Source organism: Anolis sagrei, chromosome 2 (genome assembly GCF_037176765.1).
Source record: "Anolis sagrei isolate rAnoSag1 chromosome 2, rAnoSag1.mat, whole genome shotgun sequence".
Lineage (NCBI taxonomy): Eukaryota > Metazoa > Chordata > Lepidosauria > Squamata > Dactyloidae > Anolis > Anolis sagrei.
In genome coordinates, this window is record NC_090022.1 from 74,110,580 (window position 1) to 74,122,947 (window position 12,368).

The following is a 12,368-nucleotide window of genomic DNA, read 5'->3' on the forward strand; positions in this document are numbered from 1 at the left end:
TCTTTTAAAATGTCATCCCCCAAAATATTTGATCTGATTTGGAGAGGTTTAACCATTAGTTTAAGTCAGGCATCCTCAAATTGCGTCCCTCCAGCTGTTTGGGCCTCCAACTTCCTGATGCCCTTGACAGCTTGTTCAGTGGTTAGGGATTCTGGGAGCTGGAGGCCCAGACAACTGGAGGACTGCAGTTTTTATTAAGGTATATTGTTGTAAGCCCAGTGTGTGTGTGTTAAAGAAAGCCTATCAGAAGAGCCTTGCAAAGCGTTAATGATTAACTACAGCTGCAAAACTAGCTCAGCTAAGCAAGGCTAGGCCACACCCCTTGAATGTAACAATTTGAGGCTTGTGCAGACGGTTAGTCAGTTGGCTGTTTGAAATGCTAGAGAGCAGATGCAAGAAGCTTGTGATATGGTGAAGTAACCATGTTTTATTTTGTTATGCTCTATGATTTATAACACAGAAGATTTATTCTGTATTACTTACAGAGACTTTGTAAGTGTGCCAAGCTGTTTTATTTTCAACTCTACAACCAAGAGTAAAGTTCTACTGTTTTATTTATTCTGACTGGTCTGTGTCTTTGGCATTGGGTTTTTGGACATATTGGACATTGCTACTGTGCAACAAATTGATTCTGCGTAACAGTTTTGAGGGTACCTGGTTTAAGCTGTAGGAATATATCATCTCAGAAAGACAAAGCATTCAATTTCAAATTGATTTATCACAGTTTCTGATTTTATATTTTGATTAAAATTAAGAATTTTAGAAAAAAATGTAGCCAGCCACCCACATTTACTGTAGTTAGGGGCACAGGACCTCTACGGAAGTGAAAAACTGCAAATGTTTTTGAAAAGCTAATTTCTTTATCTGAGAGAACATCTCTCTAGGTATCGCTAGGTTCTCCAATATGACTCTCTATTCAGTATCTAGCAGAATTTGACCATAGAAAATCACATTGGAAGACCTAGAGATTCTCAGAGAAGTGTTTTCTCTAGGAATCCCTAGGTTCACCACCATGACTCTAGGTCCTTCTGGTGGAAGTTGACCATAAAGTCACTCTGGAGGACCTACCAATTCCTAGAGTGAACATTTTTTAATCAACTCCATAAATTATCAAACTTGCAAAAGCCAAATCTGCAAATGTGGAGGATTGACAAAGGCAATGTTTTGAGTTTTTTCAGACAGTAAATAAGCTTAGCTGTTGGTAAAACCCTTCAGTTGTCCTTTCCAAAGAAAGAACTAGAGATTGTTGGAGGCTATTTAAAAGCTAACCCTTTACCAGGGAGAGCACAAGAGATAACATGAACAGAGTGTTTCCTTGAAGGGGACTACACCCAGCCCACAGCAGGGAGGGGGAGAATGGAAGGTGGGGAGAAGTTGAAGACCATTGAAGTCAGTTGTGAATGTGGCTTGGCTTTTCATTAAGACCCTGATATGTCACTATGTGGTATTTTATGGGGTGGAAGGGAAGAGTTTGCTTACATGTCACATTGATTTCCTGTCTCCACTTTTCCTTGGGATGGAATTCCCACTCTGCTTCCTCTTATTGTTCAGCTGAGGTCTTGGCCTGCTCCCGTCCGCTGGCAGCTTGTCTCGGCAGCCCATGTGTGCTTGCGAGGAAGCCTGGCAGGCAGCCAGTGTGAGACTGCTCCTTCCAGCTGCTCCAAATTAATACTGTAAGGGGGCTGGAGAGGAGAAGTTCACTCACAGTAATGCTCCCCTGCCAGCTCTTAGAGCCCCTTTCCAGCAACGGGGAGCATGAGGCAATTACTGCGCAGAGTGTCTTTAATAGTACTTGAAAACTATTTCTGACATATTGTCCTTCCCCCAAGGCTCTCTCACTCACTCCTGCACATTCAACACACCATTCTGAGACAGTCCGGCTTATGGTCACTCAGATAATATTAGGGTTACCAGTTTGAAAATGAGAAAGTGTTATTGTTGTGTGCCTTCAAGTCCTTTCTGACTTACAGTAATCCTAAGGGATTTCTGGGACTGAGGATGTGTGACTCACCAAAGCTGCATATAGCTTGGGATTCCCCAAAAGGTTATCAATAATTACGTAGTTAGGTAAATAATGTATTGAAATGTCAGTCCATATAACATTTTTGCGTATCTCCCTCTACGTCCCATCTCGGAATCTGAGATCATCTGGGGAGGCCCTGCTCACGACCCCATCGCTATCACAAGTGAGGCTGGTGGGGACGAGGAGCAGGGCCTTCTCAGTGGTGGCCCCTCATCTGTGGAACTCACTCCCGGGGGAAATCAGGGCTTCAACTTGCCTTCAGGAGGAAGGTAAAGACGTGGCTCTGGGACCAGGCCTTTGGGCACCCTGACAATTAGACATGGAACCAGAATGATAGGACCAACAATGTGTGGAAAGTAGAACCTAACTATGAGTCGGTTAAACGCTGACCAGCAATGAGGTTTGTATTGCTTTTATTGTTTTAATTGTTTTTACCGGTTTATGGATATTCCTGCCGATAATATTGATTGTTTACGTTAATTGTTATCAGTGTTATAATTATTGTTGTTATTGATGTTATGTTTTTGATATTATGTTTTGTAATACAGGCATCGAATTGTGCCTTGTTTGTGTAAGCCGCCCTGAGTCCCCCCGGGTGAGAAGGGCGGGGTATAAGCAACCGTAATAAATAATAAATAATAAATAAATTTTTGCATATGTTACATGTGTTTAATGTGGAGCATCCCAGGTATTTGAAGGGTATCATATGCTATTTTAATTATATAAATAATTAATGTTGTCATGAAAAATACCAAGATAAAATGTTTACCATTATTTCATTCTATGCATGTGTGAGTTGCTTTTCAATAATTCTTTTTAGTTTTGACACTGGAATTATCCTAATAGGATGCAAACTATTGAAAACATAAACTACATCCTGCTCACGTATGCTGTAAATTCAATATTTTCCAGTAGTGTGAACCCAAAGCTTGAACAGAACCTTGTTGAAGCATTTGCAGCTCTTTCTTATATCAGATCTCTTAACTTTGGGTGGAGATGGACTGGGAAAAATGGGAATGCAGAACTCCTAATCTCACTGAATATCAGTACACGGACTGTGACTTTCTCACATTAAGAAACATGTGAGATATTCTCATCTGGAAATGATTCAGAGTGTCTTCCAAATTGTGTTCTGGTTTCTACCGCATACCTGATCAGATAGAATCAGATCTTGGTCATGTTATGTGCAAAGTCTTCAAAAGAAATTTAATGAAGAATATTTTGTGCTTGCTGACATTGGAATGATAAAAGGAGACATAGTGAATGCTGAGGGGAAAGTAGTCTCACAAGATTTAACAGCTAAGCAATACTGCAAGAGAGGTTATGCTCATATTATATGACTCCTTTCAGTGACTCCTTTCAGTGTAGCTCATAAAAGTATGTGTCTTAATAATTTTGTAGGTCTTTAAGTTCCTATGAGACATTTGGTTGTTTTTGCTGCAGTAGGCTTTATTGGATGTTGTCACTATTTGTTATTCCTGATGCACTGGGATCCAGGAGGGAATTGTTCTCTTGCTCCATCTTTAAGAAGGTTAAACCAGTAATTCATTGCAGAAGATACAGGAATAAGGAAGCAAGTGTGAAACAATTTTTCTTATAATTTATGAGATTAACCTGCCTATCTTAAAACAGATAGAGATTGCTCCTCAGTGAGTCCTGCCATTTCTTTTCAGTGAAAGACACAGAAAATAGTGGTTTTATCAGGTGAATTTTATTGGTTCAAACAGGAGTGTATAAAACCAAATAAGGTGGACACTTCTCTAAATGAAATAACACAGAATGCTATCAGATTGCCAGTTTCAGGTATGCATGTGTTAAAGCTAAGAATTGGCAATCAGAATGTACCAAAAAAAGTCAGAATTTTATTATATCTGTAAACAGATTCTTATATTTTAAAGGCACTTGGTTGAGCATGTGCCACTTAGGACACATCCGTTTCATGCCTGGGGACATTTTCAGTTATTTTGCTTTTCCTCTCTAAAATCACAGGCGATTCTTGTACAATGTTACTTTTCTGACATACAAACCTTAGTCAGCTAATGGATTTCCATTTCAGTTCTGATACTGTAATTTAAATCTGGGCACTAAAAGTTAGCAGCAGCATAACTAGAAAGAAGACGGAGAGTCTACGAATAAATGCATTCAAATGGTTATGTACACTTGAGCAGAGAGTGCTTTCTAATGCACCTAGCTTTATTATTTTCAGCATCTTCACAGTAGAGATTTTCAAAATTGCTACAGGCTATAACTTTTACTGCCTGATTCTGGTGGATATATCTTCTTTTCTCTTCCGATGTTGCCTATTCCTGTGTTTGTTTTGATCTGATTGAAGAACATCTTGACTGATTTAATGGAAACATGGGATATAATTAATATAAATGAATAATAATATCTCTTGAAGAGTAATAGTTATTTCCCACTAGAGTAGATCTATTGGATCAATGGATTTTGCATAAGTGATAACATACTATTCACTAATGGATTACTTTATCTTTATATCATTTATGTTATACATAGACTGGAGCAGTTTTTACTAATAAAATTAGTGTATATAGACATTTTATTTATTTATTTACCACATTTATATACTGCCCCTCTTAGCCCAGAGGCGACTCTACCAGCTCACTATTTTCTACCAGCTTATTGCAATGTCACAAAACAAAACAAGGTTTATCTTTCATGGAGTTTCCAAGATTGCGGAATGACAGAAGTTTGGTGGCTCTTGCTTACTATGGAATCATGTTGTTTTTCTATACTTTATGGCCAGTATCTGAGTATCATAGGCCCTTATATTGCTGGGATTGGGACCCTCCATGTAATATAATTTTCACATAGTGTGGAATCCTATTTTTCTTACAGTATCTTGGGTTTCCACAGAAACATACCATAGAATCGCTCTAGAGGACTTAGCAATGTTGACAGATGTATTTTCTGCAGGCCTCTTATGCGATTGTATGGTCAAATTCTGGTGGAAGACTTCTCTAGGCATTGCTATAAATCCTCAAGTGATTCTATGGTATTCAAAACTCTTGTTTTTGTCCTCTCCCACTGTGTGCTGTAGGCCACACATTGCCTTATTCCTTCGGAATAAGAAGGGCACTTGTCTCCTCCCACAGGTCCATAAACTGGATATGAAGAGTACAACCTGAATCTAGTGTATGCTTAAGAGAAAGGTCTGCTGTGACCAGGCATGTAGCCGGGGGGGGGGGGGGGGGGGGCTCGGGGGGCTTCAGCCCCCCCCCCCCCCCCGAAATTCTCATGGTGGTTCACGAAAAGGCCTTACTGGTGCATTATTTAAACTGTTATGTTTATTCATATCATGATCTGATCACCATACTCAATATATCCCATATGCATGGGGGTATTGGGGTAATGATACAAAAGGTTTGCTAGGCTAGACCCTCTTTCACTCAGACTCACCCCCCCCCCGAAACTCAGCCCCCCCCCGAAACCCCCCCTGAAATTTTTTTTAGCCCCCCCCCCCCCCCCCCCCGAAACGAAATCCTGGCTACAGGCCTGGCTGTGACAGGTAGTGACTGAGGTTCAAACTACACCCTGTTGACACCAGTGTTTATTCTTGACATAGCAGAAGCCTCTATATGGAGTGATATATAAAGTGGTACTTTCCTCTATTGCAATTTAATAAAAATGTCAACATAGACATGTATATTGGCTATTTATAATTTTTAAAAAGAAAGTGCATGCCATTTGCCTAGCAGATATGTATTTACAAGTCCCCAGGATTTGCTTTTCCCGGGCTTGATAAGCCACAGCTTTCCCTTCTGAATGATGATGTAATGATGTGTTGCTCAACTATCTACAGCACCCAACATCAGTTAACTTTGTGGGTTCTTTCTTTCTTCAGGATGTTTGATGTGGGGGGCCAGAGATCAGAGAGAAAGAAATGGATCCATTGCTTTGAAGGAGTGACAGCCATCATCTTTTGTGTTGCTCTCAGTGCATATGACTTGGTTCTGGCCGAAGATGAAGAGATGGTAAGAAAAAGATCATGTTGATAGTACACTCTCCAAGGTGATGTCTTGGCTCTCTAGGATGAAAATTACTCCACTTTGGGTTTCTCACTTTTGGTTATTTAATCTGACCTACATTTTCCCTTAAGGTTTATACTTTTGGAAAACTTGGTGCCATCCTAATTTTTCTTCTTTTGGAGTGCCAGATACACCTGTTCAATTTTTACTGAGAAAACAATCCCCCTTTATTTAGTTTTTAAAATGACAATGTGAAACTCTCCCAAACAGAAATTGTACTTTTTTTTACAGAGCATAGTACTTCCTATCTTTCCACATTTTCTTAATAATCGGTTTCAGCAGCTTCTGAAACATTTAATATTTTAGTATTTATACTTGCAATAGAAACAAAAGTTGGAGTTTCAGTTCTAAAGAGCTGAAGTTTACAAAATCACTGGTAAGGAAAATAATTATATCAAACTTAATATTTCAATTTATCTTTCCAACTCTACACCTCAACAGGAAACTGTTTTATGAATGGAAACATGTCCAGAATGCTTTGCCCTGTTCCCAGGAAAAGGGGATTGCTAGGTATTTAGTCAGAATTGCAGAAGCAAATCTCTTGTGCTCTCAGTAGTAGACCAAGCTGACCAGTTCCCTGAAAAACACAACTGCATTCTGCCAGTGTCCAGTTACCTGACCATGAATATATATCTATACAAATGCTCAATGGATGTGTGTGTATGAGCCTTCAAGTTGCCTGTTGACTTATGATGATTCCATGAATTTTCTTAGGCAAGAAATACTCAGAGGTGGTTTTGCAAGTTCCTTCCTCTGAAAACATAGCCCACAGCACTTGATATTTGTTTGTGGATCTCTCATCCAAGCACTAACCAGAACCTGCTTAGCTTCCAAAATCACATAGGAGCTGATACCTTTAGGATATTTAGGCAAGACACCACACATAGCTAACTAATTTATGTAATTTGTGCATGTCTTTAGTATAAAGTATGAACCAGCCTTTTTATTCCAGGGATGGTAAGAAGGCCTAATAAAACTGAGCATACCATGCTCACTTTTTCTCTCTAGGCCAGGCATGGGGAACCTTCGGCCCTCCAGGTGTGGTGGACTTCAACTCCCACAATTCCTTGAGGCTCGGCATTTGCCCCAAAGGCTTACCTTGGCCCAAGGAATTGTGGGAGTTGAAGTCCACCACACCTGGAGGGCCGAAGGTTCCTGACCCCTGCTCTAGGCTATAGGTTAGTAGTTTAATAAATTAAAGCTGCCTTCTATTTACTCTCTGATCATGAACTATAGCAGAAGAAGTATGTCCATCGAATATGAACTACAGCTCCCAGAATAGCTAATCCATATAGTGGCTGGAGTTTGGGAAATTGTAGTGTAAACAGTATGCTGGCCATCAGTTTACCTACCACTGAGGTATGGGAATCCTATAGCCTCTTAACACATGCCCTAAATGTGCCTATTATTATCTCAACTTCAACTTAACTTAGGTAGACAAGATATACTACAGGCAAATTCTGCTGTGTTAGCTTGTGGTGGCACCAATAGAGGTTGACAAAGCCTTAGCTTAGACTTCCATATCTCAAAGCCTACAAAACCTATTTCTCCTTCCTTGCCTGTTGTTCCTTGCTGTTCTTGTATGATATTTCCTGACTCAGGGTATTTGTTGCCTCAACAGAATCGGATGCATGAGAGCATGAAGCTGTTTGATAGCATCTGTAACAACAAGTGGTTCACTGATACATCCATCATCCTCTTCCTCAACAAGAAGGATCTCTTTGAGGAGAAGATCATCCATAGCCCCTTGAGCATCTGCTTCCCAGAGTACACAGGTAAATTGGGCCACCTCCTCTTCTCCCAGCCTACACACACATATGGGAAATTAACTGCATCTCATGTGCCTATTTATACATTCCTGAACTCTTTTTGGACTGAGAAAATTATTTTTCATTTTTGAGCTAAAAGCTGGTGGTAGACACTGCCCAGGTCAGATCCGGTTTTATATTTTCCTTGGCATTTAATGATGAATTGCATACTTCAGCACTAATATGTAACAGGATATTTCCTGTGGGGTGAATACAGTTGAGAGCTAGGGATGATCTGTGATTTGGAGCTAGGACCAGCATTTTCATCTCTTGTCTGTGTTGGTTTTTTAGGAAACTATGAGGTTAATGCCTAATTTATTGCAATGAAGTGAGGGCATGAAGTCTACAAATATTTCCATGTTCTGTTGCATTGTTTCCTCATGACCTTAAAGTCCATCATTATGGCAAAGCTTTTGTTACTATGGTTTTCCAGAATAAATATTTTATTCTTGAAAATACCACAAGTCTCCCTTTGGAGTTGCACTTCCATGTCACTAAGACATTACTTAACATGTCAGGGGTGCAGCTGAGGCACAATCCAACTCTGTATCTTAAGAAAAGGTGCAGAGCTGAAAATCAGGGGCTTGCATGTTGTTTCACCACTGTGATTTTAGCTAATTAGCATTTGGTAAGTGCTAGACTTCCGGAGGCCCACTTCTGGGCTTTCACAGCGAGAAAGGAAGGCGTTGTCCTTGTTTTTGTGCTTGTTCTGCATGGCAGGAAATGTGGAGATTGCTTCTGCCGATAAGCTTCTCTACCATGTGAGGAAAGTTTGTCCCAAGTTGCACAGCTCCTCCTGAGTAGAAAATTAAGACAAGTGTTTGGTATACAATCAAGATGTCGCTTTGTCAGTTACTGTTATCCTCCACCAGCCAGTTTACAACTCCCTCTAATATTCAGGTTTCTAAAGAGCATGCAGCTATGTCGAGTCATGCTTTTGAACTTGTTCACCTTTCAGCTGGAGGGACAAGCAAGATCTACAGCAGCCTCCTGCTGACAATGAGATTTTAAGGGTTGTAGCCCCACATATCCCAGGAGGATGGCACTGCACTAGGGAAGGCTGATCTGTGAGGAATAATTCAGGCAGCTGGAGCCTGTACATCTTCAAGTCAAATGCAGCTGATGACAGCTAACATCCAGATCTATGTAGAGAATTTAGCACTGTCTATTTTTCAGGAAGTGTTGCCTGTAGATTATCACATCACATTCCACAGCCCAACTGGATTTGGTCTCTGGCATTTTCAGATTTGCTATTATAGGGGAACTGTCACAGGGTGAGCCAAGAATGTGAGCAGAATACCTCCGAATGACAGTTACTACTTCTGGAACACTCTCTTTTTCTTCTTTTTGGTTGTTTGGAGGATTAAAAGTTCACAAGGAAAGGAAATATCTTAATCAGCCACTTTGTATTGAAATTTAATCTGAGGTCCCTTCTGCACTGCCATATAAAATCCAGATTATCTGTTGTGAACTGGATTATACATCAGGTAGATTCATATAATCCAGTTCAAAGTAGATAATGTGGATAATCTGAAATATAAGGCAGTGTAGAAAGGGCCTGAGATGCAGGTGCATCTTGGGGACTTTGCATTGTGGGATTTCTGAGTTCCTAGCTCTTGAGTTCCATGGTGAGAAGCTAGTGAGATGATGCATTCCCCTTTATTGTTGGTGACTTGTCTTTTGCTGTAAACTAAACCAGATGCCGCTAAGTACTTAGCAGAAGAGGGAAACAGCAGTCCTCTAAGGGTCAGAATATACTACTCAATATGCATCACATTTCCCTATTAAGAAACTGCAGGTTTGCGTTGTTGCTAACAGCATATGCTGACCTCTTTAAGAACTAGAGCTGTTATTAATTTACCAAATTACCTGTGATTAATTCTGTTAGTAGTATACTGGAGGCCGAACTCCCTATATTTATAGGTCAATGAATCCAGTGATGGAGTACTATAGCCTTCCTGACTGCTCTCTTTTTCTGTATTTCATTTTCAGGGGCCAACAAATATGATGAAGCTGCTGGCTACATCCAGAGCAAGTTTGAAGATCTAAACAAGAGGAAGGACACCAAGGAAATCTATACCCATTTCACTTGTGCCACTGATACCAAGAATGTGCAGTTTGTCTTCGATGCTGTCACTGATGTCATCATCAAAAACAACCTGAAGGATTGTGGGCTCTTCTAGCTCTTCAGGTGACACCTGCTGAGGAAATCAAGAAGGTGAGTTGTTGCTGATGGAATAAAGTTACTTGGGACTGCTTCATACAAATTATGTCATGTTCACGTGAACAAGGGAGTATTTTTTCCAAGCAGAACCACTGGTGTCTTGAGGAATGGAGATCAGGAAGCTTAGGGCCCTGACTTGCTGAAGAGATGTGGTCTTAGCATGTAGGCTCACTTTATTTGCATGGGAAACAAAGTCCTTTCACATCCAGTGAGCTACCAACTCATTAACCACTTTGAATCAAATGGGAAGACATATGTATGGTTTCATACAGCTCCAGGTTCAGGAAGGCGATTCAGAGGAGTCCAGCACTGATCTAAGATTCAGTAGCAGACCATGCCACTCATATGTATTTTTGCCAAGTTGAGACCAGTACAGAAAAGGCCATGTCTAGGGATTCACCACTGTGCCTTTTCCAGTTATCTTGTAGTGAAAAATCTCAACTGACATACAATTAATTTGTAAAATATTTTTAAGAAAGCAAGCAAAGGGAAGGCCAAAGTGTTTAGAAAACCCACTTGCCTGGATATATGAACAACTAGCATTTAGCTTCAGGACAGATTAGGGCCCAAATTGAAGGTTACACATATGAGGTGGGCGCAAGTTAAATACGTCTTGCATTTGGTATGTCTGTTAATCATAGCAGTGATGTATCTGGATATATAGGTGGGTATACCACTTTAAGTATATAAATGTTTGTGTTTCATAATAATGGTTAAAGTCAGAGGTGGTGGGTTATATAAGAACAGCTTCAGATGTCCTTTGTTGCCTGCGTTGCTCATGCATATTTTGGCTGGTTGTTTGAACATTGAGTGTTTATAGATATTTCTGTTCTCTTTCCACTACAGGATTACTTGAACTGCTCCATATGAGGAAGAGGCTGGTATTGATGAAGGGAGGACTGCACCATTTAACAACTTCTGCTTCTTAAGTTTCTGTTTTGTTCCTTTTTCATTTTCCCAATGAGGGGAGTTTGGCAACTCTGTCTGTCCAAGGGACAGGCCCCATTGCTTTCCCTGCTCTGTGGCGTCCCAGGTGCCTCTTGCAGGCCATTTCTATCCTTTCCCTGTGCCCACAAAGCCTTACTGAAGCACCAATGATTGGTGGCCTGCCATAGCTGTAACATTTCCGTGTATGTCCTTTTCTTTCCTGTTAAGCTGAAGTGCAGAAGGTAGCAGGTCAAGAGGCGCTGGATATGTTTTTAATGTTGTTGCTTACATATTTTGAAAGAAACAATTTCTAAAGATTTTTTTGTTTGTTTCTGTTTTTGTCCAAGCAGCCCTCAATCTGGCTCTGCCAAAGCAATCCACTGTCCCCATTTGTTTTCCACTTTCCATCAGGGGTAGCTCTTGCCGTGGGGCAAGCTTCTCAGCCCCTACCTCTGTAATTTGCACAGACCAGCATGAAATTAAAACATTCCTCAAAGAAGCCAATTTGTGCAGAAAACTTCAGTATCTTTTTTTTAAAAAAAAAGGAAACCTTTTTGAAAACCTTATTTAAAATGTCACATAGTTAACAGTTGAGTTGCCCAATATGAATTCATCTTCTCTAGTAAATTTGGTGCCTTGAGGGTGTCTGTATGTTTACATCTGTTCCTTAGTTTGCTTCAACGTGCATTGTGTTTAGATTAGTATGGAATTGGTCCCCCTTCCCCCTTTTTTCCAGCCCTTTTCTCTCTTTCTGCTGTGGTCCAGGTTGAGCTTTTTATGGGGGGCGGGGGGCACCCAAGGATCTAAAACACATTTTTCCTGGCCACAGGAGTAGGCTCCTAAGGGCTAAGATTCCACTAAGGACTAAGCAATGTCAATGTCAACTTCTTTTCATTCCTTTGTGCCCCACCCCAGGGCCCGGGGGGTTGATCCTGAGGTTGCTGTAATGTCGGGTCTATTTTAAAGAATTTTCTTAGCTCTAACTGTAGCGTCCGTTGAGGAAACACTGCTGTATGTAAGCGGTCCTGCCTGCCTGCCTGCCGTGCAATCGATGGGCACTGGGGCCATTAGTAACCGTCAAGACGCCGCCTAGCTTTTATCACAATGTTTTACCAAATTTGTTCACAATGTTTGAAATAATAAAAGGTAGAAAGAAAGCTCTGTTTGCACTGCATTTGCTTCTCTTCCGCTGCATCCCCAACAAGCCTGTGCACTTATCTGTGATGGTTCAGCGTGGGCTTTTGCATCAGCATGGGAAATTTCCTCTCCACACCAAAGAGATTTCCTGGGCAGTTCCTGCTTTGAACTGGGGCTATGAGAATGTAGCACGGCACCGA

General features: G+C 40.7%; 1 protein-coding gene across 1 annotated transcript in view; it reads left to right on the top strand.

The window, feature by feature from the left end:
- Positions 1-12,188, top strand: part of GNAI2 (G protein subunit alpha i2) — a 182,608-nt gene extending 170,420 nt beyond the window's left edge. The window contains exons 6-9 of the mRNA XM_060765750.2: positions 5,889-6,018; positions 7,694-7,847; positions 9,873-10,098; positions 10,951-12,188. Of these exons, the coding sequence (XP_060621733.1) occupies positions 5,889-6,018; positions 7,694-7,847; positions 9,873-10,063 (475 nt within the window). The 3' untranslated portion in view covers positions 10,064-10,098; positions 10,951-12,188. The remainder of the gene's footprint in view (positions 1-5,888; positions 6,019-7,693; positions 7,848-9,872; positions 10,099-10,950) is intronic.
- The last annotated feature ends 180 nt before the right edge of the window (positions 12,189-12,368 follow it).